The sequence below is a fragment of the Sinohyriopsis cumingii genome, unplaced genomic scaffold (assembly GCF_028554795.1).
Source record: "Sinohyriopsis cumingii isolate HCF-2022 unplaced genomic scaffold, ASM2855479v2 utg000160l, whole genome shotgun sequence".
NCBI classification, from domain to species: domain Eukaryota; kingdom Metazoa; phylum Mollusca; class Bivalvia; order Unionida; family Unionidae; genus Sinohyriopsis; species Sinohyriopsis cumingii.
Window position 1 is genome coordinate 11029420 of NW_028315873.1, and position 21894 is coordinate 11051313.

At 35.0% G+C, this 21894-nt stretch overlaps 1 protein-coding gene across 4 annotated transcripts in view; it reads left to right on the forward strand.

Annotated features, from left to right (window-relative positions):
- LOC149774772 (uncharacterized) overlaps positions 1 to 21894 on the forward strand; it is a 111832-nt gene that overhangs the window by 40071 nt on the left and 49867 nt on the right. For all 4 annotated transcript variants that reach the window (XM_089944855.1, XM_089944858.1, XM_089944859.1 and 1 more), the window contains exons 17-21: positions 4204 to 4355; positions 10423 to 10515; positions 11300 to 11511; positions 15060 to 15278; positions 19279 to 19354. In XM_089944855.1, coding sequence (XP_089800981.1) covers positions 4204 to 4355; positions 10423 to 10515; positions 11300 to 11511; positions 15060 to 15278; positions 19279 to 19354 — 752 coding nt within the window. The remainder of the gene's footprint in view (positions 1 to 4203; positions 4356 to 10422; positions 10516 to 11299; positions 11512 to 15059; positions 15279 to 19278; positions 19355 to 21894) is intronic.

A 21894-nucleotide genomic window follows, 5' to 3' on the forward strand; every position in this document is an offset into this window, starting at 1 on the left:
GGAGTCTGTTATTGACTTTTTCAGTGCCACAACCATACTTTGGGTGTCAATTATGGCTATATGCCTGTTAACAGAAAGGCTGCTTTCTACACAGTGTACTTGCATCTACCTGTAAATGTACCTGTAAATTTTTTTATGAGCAATCACACGACAGCAGATATAAAAATCAGACATGGCGACATGTGGCATACTTTTGAAGCAGACCATTTTAAGATGCCACATGAATGCATAAGATCGTGCATCAAAGTTATTCCAGAAATCGATTTTTTCAGCTATGGACAACTCCAGGTTTGCTTAAACATTTGCATGAAGTGTGTCAGAGAGAGAATGTGGACTTTGGCAATCTCCGTAAACTTTGATCGCACCCAGATATCCAGGAGGCTGCATTCACATCCACAAAAGGATAAACACGTGTATGTGACATTGAGAATACAGAAGATTTATCTGGGTACTGTTCAGCAAGAGCTTACCCATTTCACTTGGAGCAAAATGCCTGCGAAATGTGTGTTCAGTCCTAGTTGGTGCCAAAAACAAAAATACAAGACATAGTAATTAGTTTCCCATATACTTGAAAGTGAAATAATGGGTGGATTATACTTCCATAATGAAACATTCTACAAATTTGCCTTTACCAAATATCAGGTCTATCAACCCTGAATCTCAATCAAAATGTCCATCCTGTTGATTTTTTGTATGTAAGTGTTGTGCATTTATTCATCTCATCTGATTTATTGGGTATTAGTTACATAGCAGCAGTGTCTTACCTTATTTGCTATCTAATCTATATAGTTTCTTTTTGTTTTTTATATAAAGATGAATTCATTTATTTTTCTTAGAAATAGATTCTCATAAGATGTTTTTTTTAATTATAAAGTCTCAAGCCTGTTGCACAAATATTAGGAAGCCCCTTGTCAGAAAATTACAACATTCTCACTAATCCTTTAAATGACCATTGATACATATATGTAAAATGTACTGGGCATTGGGGTCCTTGAAACAATTGGATAAAGTCCTTGAAAAAGTCCTTTCATTTTGTCATATCAAAGGAGTATCAACCCTGTTTAAACATACATGATACCCAGGGAAGGAAGTTTTTTAAAACAAGTATATGCCAGGGTACTTTGATTTCACAGAGTTCATATTAAGACGAAAAGAAAATTTTAAATTGCATCTTTTGGTGAGTACCCCAATTTAAAAGTGCCTTCCCTGGGTCCCATATATGTTTAAATGGAACAGCCCATAGCTCATGTGATAACGTGTGCCTGTAATTTTTTGTAGTAACATTTTATGTCTATTGTGACACGTCTTTGTCTCCTATGAAGACACAGCTCATTCTCCATGGGTACATATCTGGTTACATGCATCGGTATGTATATGGGTGCATACATGGTTACATATTTGGGTGTATATCTGGGTACATACATTGGTACATACCTGGGTCTGTACATCGGTACATATTTTGGGTACATGCATCAGTACATATCTGAGTACATTGATGTGTACATATTTGGGTGCCTACATGGGTATATACTTGGATATGTATCACTACATATCTGGGTCCATATAATGGATACATATCTGGGTACATACATGTGTACATATATGGCTGTATATCTGGGTACATCCATTGGTATATGACTGGGTCGATACTGTGGGTTCATGTATGGGTACATATTTGGGTATGTATTTTGTATACATGGGTATACATCTGGGTACATACATCAGTACATATTTGGATACATACTTGGGTACATATTTTCACATTGATTAAATATATTAGCTGGCTTAGTTTTTGGCTGATTGCTTTAAAGAGCAATCTAATGTAAATGATATATGGCTAATTTTCAAAGTAAGTTGATATTTTAAGCTAGCTCAATTGTTCCATGCTTTCAAAGGGATACAGTGATACACACAGTCTATCTGTAGATGTGTTGGCCATGGTGTAACCTTCGGCTATAAAGGGGAAGGGTGAGAAAAACATTGTTGGCTCACAGCCCTGGGGTTCTTTACAGAGGGTCAAAGATCAGATGTACAAAACTTTAATTACATATTTTCTGACGAAATGTCGTAACTAGAAAAAAATACCTTTTGTGACAATAATACCCATGTAGAGGGAAATTTATGTCTACAGATATGTATTAACAGAAATGATGGAGATAAGTGTCTCGATGTGAAAATTACACCATTCCCTCAATAACTCCTACATAATGTGGTCCAGAAGATTAGACACTGGCATAAGTAAGGGCTCAATGAACAATTTAGAAAGGGATGAATTGCATTAGTGAGATGAGGGTTGTTCCATTTAAACATACATGGTACCCAGGGAAGGCAGATTTTTAAAAATATATGCCACGGTAATGTGATTTCAGTGTTTATATTAAAATGATAAGAAGTTTTAAATTGCATCTGTGAAGGTACCGTTACCCCACTTTAAAAGTGGCTTCCCTTGATCCCATGTATTATTTTAATGGGACAGCCCTGAGTGTGTAAATGGTTCAATACTCAATTTATAATCACATTGGGAATGCTTATCAATATGTATTTTTTCTAATGAATTTGCTATTTTTCCTGTAAAAATACCTTTTATTTTCATAATAACAAATCTCTAAAAGATCATTTGTTTTTTGCAAGTAATAGCAAAATTTCTGCTCCTCCTTCAGCAAACCTGTGAGTGCCAATTTGAGCATTTAAAGTTTACTTCACACTTTGGCACTTGCTTTTATCCAGGATCACACTAGCAAATGAGTTTGATAAACCACAGATTAATGTTAGTTGAATTACTTGCATAATGTTTAAAACCACATTTAATTGTGCTGTTTAAGTGAATTGACTTGACACATGACTGTAATACTGGTTCTTACATAGGTAGGATTTGGAAGGCTCTTAACTCTACACGATTTGATACCAAATACATTGCATGAAAATACATAGTTTATCAGTATTAAATATGCAGTAAACACTTCTGTAAATTGAAGATGAAAACAAAGTTGGCATTTAATTAGTATCACGTGGAAATGCTGATTTGTGGCACTTGATTGACACCTTTGCCATTTAAAGACAAGAAGGTATATCATATTTATACCCAAATTAAAGATAAAACTGTAAGATGATTTTAACTTATTGTATTGATATTTATTTCCTGAAGTGTTGTCAACATTAAATATTACTAACATTTCAATTTACTGATTATTTCACTGTGTTTTGTTATTTTCAGTATTATGAGAATTTTTGAAAAAGAAAATTGAAATTAAGATAAGATATCTTAATAAAAGTTGAATTTCATGAAGTTGATTGAAGTTTTGAAATATCATTGACCAGAAGGGTTGTGCAGATAATTTATGTCAACATTTAGTTGTTCATTAGCATCGACTGTTTTTGATGATATAAAACTAGTGATATATGAAGGTTTGATTTACCAGTTGTAATCACAATTTCATTCACATTTTGTGAATAGAGAGTATTTTTGGATTATCTTTTAACGAGATGAAATGGGGTCCACGCCTGCTTCTGCATTATATGTGGGTTCACAGTTTATTTTGGGCACAGTAAAATGAGGGAGTGATGAACCAAAATATCGTAAGAAGATGACAATGACTATAAAATAATGATAAGAAAATAATTTTTTTACATAAAATGACAGATCACAGAGTAATATTTGAATAACTGATATCAGAGTGACAAGAATTGACTCTGGCAATAATTTGAGATTATAATGACAGTGATATCATAATGACAAGAATGGACTGTGATAATACATTGATATCTTAATGACACTGATAAAGCTTAGATTTTAAAATGACCATGATCACAGTGTATTCATAAGGAAGTCATATTGATCATGTATTCACATGAAAATTATACTGATATTAATATAACAGAGACTTTCATAATGAGTTGAAAATGACATATCAGTATTAAATAACAAGAGTAATTGTATCATGTCAGTGTTTGTACTTAGACATGAATATGTCAGTGAGAATGTTTAGACATTAACATTTGAGTCATAATGTCTTGCCAATAGCATATCAGTGTTACTACATTGACATTAACATGTATTTGATAATGTATTGGCAATAACAAGTAAGTTATAATGTATTGATTTTAACATGTCAGTGATAATGTTTTGTCAAAAACAAGTCAGAAATAATATATTGACATTAACATGTCAGTCAGATGACAATGATTATTTACTGTTATCGGTAGAGAGCCAGCCTGTAAAGAAGCCAGTCATTACAGATCTGTTTGGAGATGAGGAGGAAGGAGAGGAGGGTGGATTACTTGGTAGTAGCAGTTTGGTGAAAAATAAAGAGGAAGAGAAGAAACCATTGGAGGAACCTAAGAAAAAGGAGAAAAAGGTTAGATGTTAATAATTATAAATATACATAAATTCCGCTTAAATGCATATTTCATTTATGTGCATAGCTTGGGTCTGGTCCCGAGGCTATGCATATAAGCGGAGTTGACTGTACTTATATCCATCATTCTCAAATTCTTTGAGAGCTGATGCATAGGTAGCAGAAAAAACAAAAAATATATTCATTAGCATAACATATCTTTGAAAAGAATCAAACTTTTTCTTTGAACATTTACCACGCTGTAAGAAAGTAATTTTTGTTTATAAATATGTTTGCTGAGCAAATCAATGGAGTAACTCATATACAGGAAGTATACCCTATATTTCTTGTTCTTTTCGTCAAAGATATTACATACAGGAAGTATACCCTATATTTCTTGTTCTTTGAGTGAGTCTTAAGGAGTTACTTACAGGAAATATACCCTATATTTCTTGTTCTTTGAGTGAGTCAAAGGAGTTACATACAGGAAGTATACCCTATATTTCTTGTTCTTTGAGTGAGTCAAAGGAGTTACATACAGGAAGTATACCCTATATTTCTTGTTCTTTGAGTGAGTCAAAGGAGTTACATACAGGAAGTATACCTTATATTTCTTGTTCTTTTCATCACAGATAGTTTTCTGACTTTGTTAGAACAAACTCGTCATCTTAAAATGTACATGTTGGCACCATTTTGTTATGCCTGCCTCGGTTGCTTGTACATTTATTCAGTAATATGGTCTTGACCTGTATGATTTTGCAGGCACCTACTGGTCCTGCATATAATTTCTGTTAAACTATTTTTTTGTTCATTAGCATACATTTTACTGCAAGTTTGTGCAGTGCTTTTTCAGTCACTGGCTGTACAATTTCAGGAAGGTCACACAAGTAATTTCTATAAACAGAATTGTTTACTAGCATCCATTTCACAGTAATTTTATGCAATACTTGACCAATTTAACCTACTCCAGGCACTTTTATGTTCATTCATAGCATGTGTTCTTGACCTGTTATGATTTTTAATATTACATATTAGAAGTTGTGACGTATTTTTTATTAGCATTTGCATAGTTGATTAGTGTCCACTTAACAGTAAGTGTGTATGATATTTGACTGATTTCTCCATTTAATAAAATTGCCAGTAACACTAACATTAGGAAAATAACCTCTGCTGTGTCCCGATTTAAGCTGTCCAAAAACTACAAGACATTTTTTAAATATCTTTTTTGTCTGTATGCCATGTATACAAAGGGAGGAAATTCTTGCCCATTTCCTCCCCTAGACCACAGTTTGGTGGTGCAAGTGCCCTGTATCTAGAAAATATATATATTAGAGTGTAGTAAGATTGTTAGCGCATGTCACAAACGTTATTTTTAACTTTTGGTCATTATTTATGTTGTCATAGTTTATTGTGTTATTGTGCTCCAATATGGTGTCATTGGACCATTTTTATTGGTTGTTATTAGTGTACCCTCCATATTTAATTCTCCTCCCTTGAATAACGAATGTTGGTTTTGTGATGTGAACACTTTAATTGTGTAGATTAATTTTTTTTTTCATTCTTTTCTTTTCAGTTTAAGATGAGAGTGAAATGCATGAAATTTAAAGCTAGTGATGACACTAGAAATGCCTCATATATACAAAGTATTCTTCATCCTTGGCAAACATATAATTCTTCCAAATAGTGTTAGAGCTGCGGATGTGTCGACTGTAGGAAGCAACAATGCAGTTACTAAATTTGGGACAGTTTTTGCCCATGTATTAGTTGTAAACATTCAGGGATAATTTCTAGGCTATGGGGGTGGTGTTCCACCATATTTAGGCAACCCAGGAGATGTGAGGCCCCCTGCATGTCATAGCATGGTAATCAGTCTTTTAAGTCTGGGTGAATGTGGTTTTGATTGGATCTTGATGATCCATCTTTGATCAGACTGTTGGCCGGCCATTCCAGTTGTTCAGGAACTTGGAATCCATTACTTCTGTGAGATGTGCCACATAAAGGCTTGGTAGTGCAATGGTATTTGGAACCATAACAGGGATCAGACTGTCTGACCTATTTGTTTCACTGCTGCTTCTACTAAGGCAGGTCTGATGCTGGTCGGCCAACTGACCGCCTGGTCAACAGCCATGCATAGTCTGACCAAGCAACTGTGTAACTTAGAGTCATGCATACTGACCAGCCAGTTCGCCATCCATCATATGCTATATAGACCCTTATGAGGCTAAACCACACAGTGTGAGAAAACCTTTGATGCCTTAACATACTCAGATCCAGCTTTGGAACGGACTGAGTTTAGTTATAATATGGATATAGACCCTTATGAGGCTAAACCACACAGTGTGAGAAAACCTTTGATACCTTAAAATACTCAGATCCAGCTTGGGAATGGACTGAGTTTAGTTATAATATGGATATAGACCCTTATGAGGCTAAACCACACAGTGTCAGAAAACCTTGGATGCCTTAAAATACTCAGATCTAACTTTGGAACGGTCTGAGTTTAGTTATACAATAGCTGCAGCTGATATGTATACTTGGTGTTGCTGGCTATCACTAATTATGAGCTGGATCTCTCAGGTCAAAGCATCGGTAGACTTGGAAGATGAGAAGTAATGTCTCTTATTCCAACTGCCGTCAGAGTCAGTGAAAAGAAAGGAACTTTTCAAACCATATGTCAGATAAAGGCTGTCACCTATTCTAATGGGAAAGTCGACTATAAGTCACATTTTCATCACATTGGTATAGCAGACATTGAGATTCTTTTCACAGGGAGCTTCTGACAAGAAAATCATGCCATGAATATGACTATCCTACTATTCAGCAAGGTGGATAAGAATTTTTTTCACTACACTGTAAAGCTTATTTGAGAACGGGAATGTCTTCATTGTTGGATCCAGTATTGCTTGCCATTTTTTATCTTGCTGGAAAAGCAGACAGTGGCCTAGCATGGGCACCAACAAATAGGTTCATCAAGGTCATTAACAAGGTTGTACACCATTTTGTGGCTTACAATCTAATGGCCTTTTTTTGATTTGCTTAGACAAGATGCCTGTCTTTACATGTTATCACTCAAGTCACATCATTGCTTGGTCTTCTGTGCATTTTGTTGCATCGCCATTGTCATTTGGTGGTAGGATAGAGGAAGTGAGGAGGCAGGCAGCACAAGAACTGTCACTCCAGCTGGTCATACCTCTTGGTCAGACAGTCGGGCTGAATTAATCTCAGCCTCAAAAGGAGAGAAAATAGTGGCGTAGACATAAGAGCTCAAGCACTGGACAGCAACAGAAATAGCATCAGTTTTAATTTCAGTAAAATTTCAGGACACAACAGGCTTCTCCATGTGGTCAGTTTAATAAAGGGGATAAGAAACAAGGTCTCTTTCTCCAAGCCTCCTCACAACCATCATTGCATTGACTAACCACCATGACCATTGTCAGACATCTTACCAATTGTCATGAGACTCCTTCATTTCAGTTTGCATTGGAAGTATCAATTTTTGCAAAACAAATGTGAAAGCCAAATTGCTTCCTTTGATAAGGGACTTTCTATCAGATTTGGAGAAAGAAAAAATTTGTATAGAAGGACATCAGGTCATTACTTGACAAGTGGGAAGTGGTGCAGAAACCTACCTCTGTGGGTTTTTATTCCAGGTCCTTTCTTGCATCATAGGCCAATGGAAGGCTCAGACTCGTTGACTTTAGCAAGTGCAACAGCTATGCTTATGAATAAACTGTGATCAAGATTTAGATTGCTTGATCAATCAGACTTTACATCAAAATTTATGATCAGTCTACATCCCTTTTTATCATGCTGTGTCTAAGTCCTTTGTTTTGCTAACCAATGCAAAATATATCAGTTTCATGCACTCCCATTGCATCTTACCATGAGCCTATGGGAATCCACTAAAATTATCAACTGGAATATCATCCTTTATGGTTGACTTTTTCATCCGCATCTTTGCGATAGATGTGCAAAATCCTTGATGAACACTTGGTAAGTTTTAGTATGGTGAAGGGCAAGAGCAATCATCAGTCCCATTTTCATGAACTGGGGAAAGTTGGATCTCATCCTGTTCCAGCATTTCCTCCATCTGGTGATGAAGTTTTTCACCAGTCTCCACATCATTTATTTCTTCATTTATGAGTGTCATGAATTATAAAACTCAAAAGCCAGTTTCCAGTGGGAAGTGGATAACATGAAGAGAGTTCCTGCATCTCCTCAGCTTGCTCAGTGCAGTAGTAGATCTCCTTCTGTTCAATGGTCTTTCCATGCACCACTTGTAAATGACCCTACCAGCCCGTTAGCACCAAAGATCCAGTCATACAATGATCATGACCAACGAAGTATTATTCTTGCATCAGTGGAGTGACAATAACTGGCTCATGACAGGGTTTGTACAGACACCCATTTGTACAGTTGGGGAGCCACCCTTTTGAAATACTTTGATATCATCGATAGCAATGGATCCAGAGGAAAAAACATCTTTGTAGCAGGCATTACGTGACTGGAAGGCTGAATTGATTCAAGACAATTCGATGTTGGTGGCCTGCTCTACAAACAGTGGAACCAGATCTCCTGACCAGTGCATGTTGGTTTTATAGTTTTGACGCTGGTACTGTTAGCTAAATATAACCATACAAATCATTCCTGGCAGGCTCATTGCCCTGGCCAACTTTCTGTCCAAGAAATATCTTTCATTGGATTTGTGTTATTATGGTGGTATCATATGATAGTCCTTTTGTGACAAAATTGGAATCACAACAGCCAATCTTCAGTTCCCCAGTCCCTGACATATAAGCCTGGTCTGTGTGTGTTCTGTCAATCTGTTGTCAGGGGTTTGGGGTTTTTACCTTTCACTGCAACAGTCATAGTACCAAAAATAATACAAAATTGAATTGTCAGAGCTGTGGTAGCCCTTCTCAGATGGGAGAAGCCCTGCATCAGTGATCTACTTGATCTAGCAATAGACCCTTCCAGGAAATTTCTAGCAAAACCAAAACTACTCAGAAAGTGGCACAGGTATTTCATACATGTGAAACTACTCCTCTCCTTGCCTCTCATGTCAGGAGAGCTCTGCAAAGGAAGGAAATTCAGCCTTTGATTGAAGACATGATCTTGCAAACAAGTTGGCCTTCTACTTTGAAGGCATATAAAGGAAAGTGGTGAATGTTCAGGGTGCAAAGTCAACAACATTTTCCCTTTGAATGCCTTAATCCATCAGCTGGCTGATTTCTTTCACTTGCTGTTAGAGGCATAAAGTTAGCCTCAACTCTTATCAATGGTTACCGCTCTAACAGTTTCAGACATCATGGCAGAGTTGATATTAGTCATGATAGAGATATATTAAACCGCTTTGCCATGGATTTTGACATGGTCAATTAGACCTACTGGCCATGGATTTTGACATGGTCAATTAGACCTACTGGCCATAAATTTTGATATGGTCTTTAGAACTACTGTTTTTTTTAATATATCATGTTAGACCTACTGGCCAAGGGTTTTGATATTTGCTATTAGGCTTAGTGGCCAAGGGTTTTGATATTTGCTATTAGGCTTACTGGCCATGGGTTTTGATTGGTCTGTAAGACCTACTGGCCATGGATTGTGATATGGTCTGTAGTTGAACATGCAAACCATGCATCAGTGTTAACACAAATATTAGCTACTTTTTTAGGTCCATTGTCATAGTAATGTGCATATAACTCAACAAGTTATAGCATTAATGTCAAGACGAATGAAAGTTATGTTTTGGGTCCTATGTATTTATAACATGCATACATCTCGACAATGTCTTGCATCAGTGTCAAGACAAATACAAGTTATGTTTGGGTCCGATGTCATGACAACGGGCATTCATCTCAATAACATCTTGGATCAGATACAGATAACACTTCATATATTAATCTTGTACAATTGACATGTGCTCACATGTTTATAAAGAGAATGATATATTGATGGCCCAAGTATAAGAAATATACTTTTATGGTATTTCAGAAATATGTCATTTCAATTAGAATTAAAGTGTTAGTCGTTTAGTCCAATGGTGGTTCTATTTATATCTACTGTTAAATTAATTTCATTATTACAGCTCCCACCTGGTGCAGTGTCAATGTTTGGAGGAGCTTCCAATCCACTCGCTGCTGCTCTCAAGCAAAAGATGGGTCTGCCCCAGTCATCAGATGTGAGTGATGTAACTTGTTTCTTTCATTTAGTTTATTTGTATTTTGCTTTACTTCATTGACAAGAAGAGCTTATGGAATGGTATAGGAATGGTATTTTGAGTGTCATCCAACATCAGACAGTTTGCACAAGCTTGGAGGATTGCCATGAAATTTCACACATGGTCTACTTTGTCCTAAATGAAAATGTTCTTCTTGCTCTTCACCTGATAGTCCTATATGCATGTGGTTTTTAGTGGAAGACTTCTTAAATTTTGTTTGCCCCAAAATAAAATTAGTACAAATCTGTCTTCCAATTTTGCTGCCACATCAGCCCACGTAAGAATCAAGAGTTACTTCCTTAATGGTTACCTTAAGTTTGAACATTAAATAGTTAGAATCGCAATTTCATTCACATAATTATATGGTAAATATCTTTGAATTGCAATACATGTATAATTATGGTAGCTATATTGTTCAAGAAGGGAACCCAACTAACATTATCAAGAAAGAATCCTCAGGTCTGTGAAGTTTGAAAAGGACTTTAATTCTATGATCTATTAAAATTTCCTTGGTGTGTGCTTAAATAATTACTTTGCAATTTAAAGTTTCAATAAAACTGAACAAAGCTGCACACAAGTTATTCACTAACGAATTCAATTAAGACTATATGAATTTTGTGAGAAATGTTCTTAATCTACAAATATTTGAAATTAACTTTCTTTTAATCAACTCCAAAGTTATTATTTCAGCTGTTTCATTGCAGAATCATTAGTTTTAGAGATGAATGAATACCATTTTTTCTAGGAAGAAGATAATAATGTCCTTGACGTGGAAAAATCTCACAATGAAAGTATTAAATCCAGCCAATCAGCTGCTTCTATTTCCTCCACCTCAAAGCTTCCACCTGATAAGAAAGTAGGTCGCAGTGGTTCACAGTCTAGTAATGCTAACAGCTTGTTTGATGATGAGCCAGATAATGCTTTGTTTGCAGAGCCAACCAAACCCAGGACTAGCAGGTCAGTAATTTAACTCTGATCTATCATATTTTGTTGAGCCCATGTTAGTGGGAAAGTGAGACATGAAGTTACTTTTCAGATGTCAAGGTAATAGATATGTGATATTTCAGTTAAGCTTACAAATGATTTTATTCAGTTAGAGCAATATATTTTTTGACACTGTGTTATCCATCTGTATCAGTGTCATGTACATGACTTTGACACTGTGTTACCCACCTGTATCAGTGTCACATACTTGACTTTGACAGTGTGTTAACCATCTGTATCAATGTCACATACATGACTTTGGCACTAGGTTACTCATATGTATCAGTGTCACATACATGACTTTGACACTGTGTTACCCATCTGTATCAGTGTCACTTACATGACTTTGACACTATGTTACCCATCTGTATCAGTGTCACATACATGACTTTGACACTATCTTACCCATCTGTATCAGTGTCACATACAGGACTGATATTAAGGTTTTTATTGAAGATTTTCTTTAGGATTTAATATTTCATGGATGGATTCTGTTCATATGTGTAGAGTCTCATCATGAATCAGCCAATTCATTGTGCAACACACTTTGCTTGTCCTTTCATGGCTCACTCAAGCCTTGAAATATCCTTGAATTTGATATCTGTTCTCGAAAAAGCCTTATAAATTGGAAAAATGAAAGAAGTCCTTGAATATTTTTAAATTTGATTTGAAAGCCCTATAAAGCCCTCGAATTTTGCCAATCTTTTACTCATTGCAATGCTTTTTTAATTTTTACCTATTTAATTATTTTTGTGGAAAGTTGTGCATAAATGATTATTATTATGCTAAATGTTATCTCACGTTATGATTATTTGGATACTTTAGGTTATTTCCTGTCTTTAGGCCAGACTGTGGTATGTTTATTCTTGAACTTCCATAAGCATAGTTTAGAAATCTGTTGGTAAACCAGTCCATACAATTGGCACATGGTGAATGTGCTTGTAGGGCATTACATGTATATTAAAATATTATGTTGATAGTAAAATGTGCTGACTTCTTGGAATGTACCATTAAAATAATGAAGATAAATTGTACAAAAAATATTTAGAGAATTTATTACCTCCTTTGTTAACAAATTGTAATCAGAAACTGAAACACTAATATTGCTTTCTTGAATGAGTACATCAGTTTCATTATCAGTTCATAGTCTAGTGGTTAGAGCATTCACCTCAGATGCAGGAGGTATTGGATTCTGATTTTACTCTCAATTTGTTGTTGTGGATTTAACACCATTAACACTGATATTGCTTTCTTGAATGAGTACATCAGTTTCATTATCAGTTCATATGAGTACATCAGTTTCATTATCAGTTCATAGTCTAGTGGTTAGAGCATTCACCTCAGATGCAGGAGGTATTGGGTTTGAACCCCAGCTGAGTCATACCAAAGACTTATGAAAATGGTACTAATAGCTGCCTCTCTAGGCACTCAGCATTAAGAGGTTAGTGTTAGGACTGGTCAGCCTGGTGTCAGGATAATGCGACTGGGTGGGACATCATGCTACATGTCTGTGGCATGATGCCACAGTGTTCGACATCACTATAAACTGCCGCACTGCACTGTAATGATGTGACTTCAGAATTGTTAAAGCTGCATTAAAAATCCCAATCATACACATCAGTTTCATAGTTAGGGGCCCTGGGTGACAAAATGCTCTAAAGTACTCCTTTTTACCAATAACGTGGGAAAGCTTGCCAGTAGCTTCTTGTTGGTCAATTGCTTATATCAGAGATTTCCTGGGTTCTTCATGAGTATGTTATACAGGCTATCTATTGTGTACTGAAAAATGGTGTTAAATCCACAACAACAAATTGAGAGCAAAATCAGGATCCACCAGTTATGTCGTCAAACCAGCATTGCTCAGTTTAATTTTTTTTCTTCTTCAAGTTTACTGCAAAAAGCGAGATCATCACATGTCCTTAATGATGAGAAAAGGATTTGGCATATTATTTAGACAATCATCAGGGGAAAATCAGAGAGCAAGAAAGATAAGAGACAGGAGAAACATTGATATAGGAAAATAGGCCATAGCCTTACACATGGAAAAGAAAAATTGGTTACATATATCTTCATATGTGAAGATAAGATTCAGAGAAAAAATAGCTGCAGATATCAAGTAGAACTTGGTGAAATTAAATTCTGTGATGATATAACGAGTTACATTTAAATACTGTGGGGATTCCCCATGTACAGTTTTAAAGGACTGCAGTTTATTTTTAAAGAGTCATTGTTGATATTATTAACAGAAAAGAGGAATCTAATGCACTGATATAATGTAAAAGTTTTCAAATGTGCAGAGATCAGTATTATATAATTCCATCAGTTGTACTGGCTGCCATATATAGCCTATCTTACACTGAGAAATGGCATTAAACCCCAAACAGCAAAACATGAAACAAGAACCACTTTTGTCTGCATATATTGGGCAGGTTATTCCGGTGCCAACTCTTCTTAACACAGAGAGATAGTAGAGATTTATAAATTGTCAGATATTGGGTTTTCAGGTATGAAACCTCTTTGTTCTCAAAAAAAAAGGCAACTTGAAAAACATGTTTTGCATACAGTGAATATGACAGACAGGAACCTGCTGTTGCATTATGACATGGGAAATCAACATACAACAAATTGTATAGACACAGAGTTGCTGTTACATAACGACATGGCAAATCAGCATACAACAAATTGTAGACACAGATTTGCGGTTGCATAATGACTTGGCAAATCAACATACAACAAATTGTATAGACACAGATTCGCTGTTGCATAATGGTATGGCAAATCACCATACAACAAATTGTATAGACACAGATTTGCTGTTAAATAATGACGTGGCAGATCACCATACAACAAATTATATAGAGTAAGGTGACTAGCATAAATAGCTTATGTTTGCATAATGGTCACAAAGAACTAATTATTTAATGAACAATGGAACCAGTCTATCTGCATTGCATATTACCCTGTTTAAAGTAATGCAGGTCACTGATTGGCTGTAAAGAGCTACCAGATAAAATAACATAACGTTTTGTAATATGAAGCCTCTATATTAGTACATAATAGTGGGTTGGAACCTAAAACCGTTTTTGACTGGAGATGAGGTACTTTAATTTTTTTTCTGTACCTCCATCTTTATCAAAATTTCTTAAAGAGTTATCTATCTTCAAACAGTCTAGACAGTCAGAGATTAAGTTCAGGTGAGAAATAAAATATTATTGGAAGTAATAACAAAAGATACAAATAAGACTTTAATCTTTCCATTTTCTCATTTCACCACCAGGCTCCTTTAAAATACTGACTATTCAAGTGTACAGAACTTTATGATTAGTTGGAATGAAATTACATGCCCAAACACAGTCTCCAAGTTTTATGATCTCTGTCATCTTACCAGGATTTCAATGGGATGAAAAGTAAAATATTCCTTATGCCATTCATCTATTTGCATGACACATTACCTCTACAGTACCTGTGTATTATGCTGAGAAAAAGCTGAATTTGTATACAAGCCTTTTGTGTCACTTCAGTATTATTCAAGGCAAGACCAAGCCGACTGCTTCACTGTTTGGAGATGATGAAGCAGAAGAAGACCTGTTTAGTGGTGTGAACAAAAGTAAACCAGTCGTGTCTAAAGCAGAATCAAGCAAGACCCAGACAGTGTCAAGTAAAACTGCAACTGCAAGTTTGTTTGATGATGAGGAAGAAGAAGATTTGTTTGCCGCTACAGCTGCAAAACAGAGAGGAAGGTAAGAGGTCATTCTAATTACAGTGCTGCAAAACTGAAAGGGAGGTAAGAGGTCATACTAATTACAATGCTGCAAAACGGAGAGGGATTTAAGAGGTCATTCTAATTACAATGCTGCAAAACGGAAAGGGAGGTAAGAGGTCATACTAGTTACAATGCTGCAAAACGGAAAAGAAGATAAGAGGTCATACAAATTACAACGCGGCACAACAGAAAAGGGAGTTAAGAGGTCATTCTAATTACAATGCTGCAAAATGGAAAGGGAGGTAAGAGGTCATACTAATTACAATGCTGCAAAACGGAAAAGAAGATAAGAGGTCATACAAATTACAATGCGGCACAACAGAAAAGGGAGGTAAGAGGTCATTCTAATTACAATGCTGCAAAACAGAAAATTAGGTAAAACTTATTACAATGCAGACCAATATTTTATGCCTTTTACTTACTTCCTTTGAAAATTATACCCACTTGCAGTAAGTTAAGATTGAATGTATGCTGACTTTTTGACAACTGTATTAGATTTATAATTGAAGTATTAAGCAAATTTCATATATTGTAAATTTTTAATACCCGAGAGTGTTATTCTTGCTTAGTATGTAATTGCACACACTGCTAATGATGAATATTTAGGGCTATTCCATTTTAATATACAACTGTATCTGTGTGTGCCATTTTATTTTTATATTGTTTTGTGTAGAGCATATTTGTGACAGAACCAGGAACGCAGACCAAGAGATTTATGAATTTTAATCAGTAGATTGGCTTCTAAACCATAGATTTTTGTATTGGCATAAATTTTATGTTTTTCAAGGGGAATAAAAACAAGTAAGTACATTTGTTGGACATAATATGTAATTCTCCTCATAGTATAATAAATCAGCAAGTTTTTGTACATAAATTGGATTTAGATTCTGATGTTTCAATAATTAATATGAGTCAGTATATTGTCAATTAATGAAAACGGAAGAGATATTTATCATGTAATTCGTTGCATAGATTTTTTAATAGCATCCAGTAGCATTTTTAGTTTCCTTCACAAGATTTCCTTTAGGATTCAGTGATGACATTCACTGTTGTTATTAAGCTTCAATGGTAATAGGTTCTCATTAGTTGTCATATTTCCCCCTGAATCCCTTTGTAATTTACAAAGAATGGTTTCCCCTGAATCCCTTTGTAATTTGCAAAGAATGGATAATACCCTCTCTGAATCAGCATTATAATATGGTAGTGACCGCACAACTATGATCAGCCAGTACAGAACTTCTAACCTCAGTTTTCCTGTTGGGTTTATTAGGGTACTGACTGCTCTCTATTAGTCCTTCAAGTTATTTTGACTCCTCAAGGGATTCTTTCTCTGTATGGTGCAGATCCAAAAATCTGTTGGTGGGTTACACCACTGTAAATTAATAAAAATACAGATATATAAAGACTTTAAATAAGAAATGAAAAATACAGTGTTTGTTTGTGCTTTATGAATAATTTATCACAAATTGAAAATTAATTATCTTGTAATTTACTGTTAAATGATATATTTTCATTTAGGGTTTGAACTGAATTTATGTGCATGAAATACTGAAGACGCCTATACACAATGCAAACTCTGGACCTTGGCTGTTCACCTGCACACAGCTAAAACTCTGATATTCATGCACTGTTGAACTTGTAATATTTATTAGCCTGCAGTTACATAACATTAGGAGAAAGCACATGTTTTGTCATTTTCCCATGAAGTAAATAAAATAAATGAATGAGCTGGCCTTAAATATTCCTCATAAAACATGATAAATAATACAGTAACAATTAAACATAACAAAAAACGAAAATACTCTATTCTGTCTGCCAAATTAATTTATTATGTTTGGTCTTTCCATCTTGTCTCCCTTCTGGTGATGGTGAGCCAGTTTTTATCAAGGCTCAGCATACATCCTGACCACCTTCTGTTCCTTATGACACCTCAAAAGGCAGCCCTTGTTTGGCCTTAAACTCCCCATGTTGTTGTTGAACAGTGGATCTGCCATGCACCATTGCAATGGTAGTTGTACTGGTGGAATATTTCTGGTCACCAGTAGACTAGTTCTAGTTGGTTTCTTTAAAGTGTTGATAGAACACTTAAAAATACAGTATTTGGTTTTTTTAATTCAATTTTTAAAATTCTTTTAATTTTTTAAAAGCAGTAGATTTCAACTATTATTAAGTATGTCTGGAAGATGGCCTTCAAAACAATAGTTTTGGCCTACTGCCAGTACATTCACATGTATGGTAGAGGTGGGGTCCTCCCCTTTTTTTAAAAATAATTTCTAGTGGTACACCTACTGTGTATATTCCCGTATAAACCGAATAATTTGGGGGGGGAAAAACTGGAAGGTGGGGGTGGCTTATCCACAGACCAGTGTCTAAACTTGACAATTTTTTAAGTCTTTTTGTTGACTACTGTAATGGTTGAAAATCTTCAGATATAAAAAAATAATTTTTTCTGTAGGGAGACTAAACAAACAAATAGAGAGTTTGGGACCTAAAATTGGGAGGTTTTGTGGCATTTTTAAAGCCTTGGCTTCACTAAATATTGACCGATCTTCTGGGTCCAAATATTCGTGAAATTTGCAAAGGCCGCGCTGTTTTCCCCTGTGACGCCCCTTATTTTCCCCCAGGACATGCACTTTTTTAATATTCTGGTCAGCTGTGGCCAAACTGCACAATAGCTAAAGGTTAGTTTTAGATAAATAAGCAAGAAAGGCAGCACAACTAATTAGAAGTTAATCCTGCTTATTGATGCAACTATTTTGTGAAAACAACTGGCCTTCCATCATAATTCAAAGAAACCATGTTCTACACTACTGTGTGTTATGCAAGCACCAGCAATTGATTGGCAAATAAAAGATTCCCAATTTTGTTGAACTAAAGGTACCTAAATAGTTAGCCTCACGGTACTGTACACGTGGCAACTATTTTCCCCTCATTGTATATCCAACCTTATTTCCTTATTGTCAACTGGTAAGGCATTTATTATTGTTTCCTATAAAACTTATGTATTCTGAATTTGTTTTTTGAGGATGCATATGCTGCATGTTCTATATTTTCTTTCATTCCTTTTCATTTAATGATGATAATTAACATTCGTATATATGATATAAAAATGCCAGGTGTTCATTCCTGTAAGTTTCTCTTGGTGGGAATGGCGCTTTATCATATAGATTTGGAGTGTTCATAGTGATCATTCTTGGGATTGAAATTATTTCTCTACAATTGTATTGTTGTGGTTTATTTTTTGTTCTGGTTTATTTTCTGATTTCTTTATTCTTTTAGAGGTAAAAAAATTCGTAAATTTACTTGAAACTTAACATTCTATTTATTGAAGAAGCGAATTCTTTCTAGTAAAGCTATTATTTCATCACAACAATATTCACAGGTGATACAACAGAAACTGGCTTCCATGGATTGCATACAATATATCTGTTTATGTAGGACATTTCCTTTTAAGGATAAATGAAAATCGAAGACATGCACAAATCTAAATTAGACAGAAGCAATAAGAAAACAGATAATTAAAAAAACTACTTTTCTAACAAGTTTTTACCATTTTTTAAAATAATCATAGATGCCAACCCGAGAGAAAAATACATGTAATTTATGTTAATATAAGTTTGTCTAAATAAGTGCATTTAGAACTTACCGCTTGCATCATATGATGTCTTGAAATTGTGGGTCATCTTATACGCGGGTCATGCACATTTTAATGTTTATACCTATTCAGTTTGGGGGGGAGTCTGCTCATAAGGAAATGGGCTTATACGTGAGTATACATGGTACTTCAAGGTGGAATCTCTCTACCTCTTCCCTTTCTAGATATGTGTAGATTTAAAATGGAATAAACCCTAACCAGTATGGAAATGTTTGTAGACGATGCAAGAATTTGTATTGCATCAGAGATGGTATGGATGTGACTGAGCAAAATTTTGTACTGGTAAAAGTAATGATCAACCTTATCCTGAATTTTGTTTCAGTCCCAAAAAGTCCATGGGAGGAGTTTCCCTGTTGCCAGATAGTGCTGATATATTGGGAAAGAAAAAAGAGGAACAGGTAAAAATACATTTTTGGGGTTTGTTTCTTAGACATATTAACTACATGTTTATTGATCATTTATTTGCATTGTTTTGTGCTATGGCATGTAATTTGCTAGAGGTTATTAAACAAAGATTAATTTAGAGAAATAAAAAAATTAAACTTTTAAGAAGTAACTGAACTTTAAAATTTAATCAGGTTATTGTGACCGTTACTTTGTTTCATCCAGTGCACTCTTTTATGCAAATAGAAACCAAGTTCCACAAAGTTATTCAGTGCCACAAAAATGGCAATTCATCAAGATGCATTTATTACATTTAGTATGATACAGATATGGAAGCTGATGATTAAACTTTCAAATTACTTGGTGATTGTTTTTATGAAAAATAAATAAAATCCATGAAGTTTTCTATATACCAGACTGTTTGGTTTCCCCCATATGTCTAATCTTGTATGTGGCAAAAACATGGGATTATCCACAAATTGTTGTATAACCTTTTTATATCCCATGGTATTTCTTAGTTGAGAATAAGTTATATATGTTACTAAATTACACTTGCCTTGTTGAAAAGATGGTGACGGTGATGCAAGTGAACAAGCTGGTTTAACCCACAAACAACCAGGTGAAATTCAGAAAGAAAGTGAAACTCTTACTGAAGAATTGGATTCCAAAAAAATTAAACTAAAAGAAAAAAATATCTACACACCACCAAGAAATCTCTTGATAACTGACACTGTAATAAGATTCATGAGTATTATGTTGGAAGGCATAAAGTTGAGCACAAATTTCCTGTTATGTTAGGGTTTTATTTGCAGCATCAAAGAAGAGACTGAAATGAATGCATATAGTTTTCATGCAAACAATTTATAAAATAGCCTGTGTAAATGATATCTCATTTTATTATGAGGTTGGCCCATATCATCATAATGCCTTTTCTGATGAAGAGGGCTGTCCGGCTCCTTTTTTGCCATATCTGGTTGAAATACTGCATTTTGAGTTTCAAAATCCCATTTCAAAGTCATTTTACTCAGAAAATGCCTTTATACTTTTTTGATAAAAATTTTATTGGTTTAGATTGTATCAGAGATTGTTTAATGGTGATTGGGATCAGGGTTCTGAGCTGACAATTTTAGGGAAAAGAAAATATCAGTTATGGAGTTTATTCAGGGTTCCCCGGGAAATTGGGAAAAAGTTGGGAGAAATGATAATTTTTTTTCCCGACCATGAGATGTCTTGGATTTTGCAAATATTGATGAAAGTTTGGAAAAACCTGGGAATTTTCTGCCACTACTAGATGCCCAAAACTATCACGTAATTGAGTTGTAACTGAACTGATCATGAGTTAAATTTATCGAGTTCTAACCAGAATATTCGGAGGGTGCAGTATGGGTCATTTCGGTGCTTGCAATAAACATATATGCTGAGTCAATCCAAACGCTCATTTGATTAGATTCATCTAGTAGACTTTTATTTTCGAAGTCATCTCGATATCCTGGGCAGGTATGAAAACCACTCTAGCAAAGTGTAGCCGCTTACTGGATGGCCTATCATGCTGTAAATGTTGTTAGATCAAGTGATACATGTATGAAATTGATATGAAAATTACTTATTTTCTCAGAAATTGTGAGTATTAGAATCGTTATGTCTTTAATCTGCTGAAAGGCAAGATAAAACTATGGCATTCATGAAATGTGAACTGGTATTTGTGACTTGCATTGCTATTCGCATGAGTACAGAAATCTAATAGCCCACATTTTCAAATGTAGAGAGAAAAAAAATATTAGGTGAAAGTTGTATACTGGTTGTAATAAAAATACCAAAGTGAAAGAATACAAAATTTTCCATATTCATCTATTCCGAGAACAACTTCTGGAGTTATGTTGTATCACGTGACTACCACATTGACGTGTGCTCTCTGCTTGATAAATCAGACTGGCCAGATTGCTAGTTTTTATAAAATGTATCTGACTTCATTTAATATAATTGAATTTCTCTACAACAACATTGAAATATAGTTTGTTGTTGATATGTCATGACTAATGAACTTCTAATGTCGTCGTTTGAGATTTGTGAAGTTATGTGACTAGTAATGTAAATGGTAAGTATAGGGTCAGGTTTCATGTATGCCATAGTTTTGTCTAGTCTGTCAGCTGATTAAAGACATAATGATTATAATACTTGCCATTTCTGAGAAAATAAATCATTTTCCTATCACTTTCATACAGGTATAAGTCGATATAATGTACATTTAAATTTCATTGGCCTGCTGGCAAGCGACTACCATATGTCACTCCCGCAGGGTGCCAGCAAATTCCAAATTTTTGATATGCAGTTGCAGTGACCCCACTCCCAAATTTCCAAATATGAAAAATGGGGCGTGAAAATTCCGAGGAAATCCATATTTGATAATGGATTTCTGTTGGTTTTAAGCCAAATTAGTAGTCAAAATTGTTGAATCTTAAAGCTGAAATGAGAAATTGTCATCCCTTTTATTATATGTTTAAAACGATACAAGCCCCTGTATCAGTACAGGTTTTGGGACTGGTTTAACGAATTA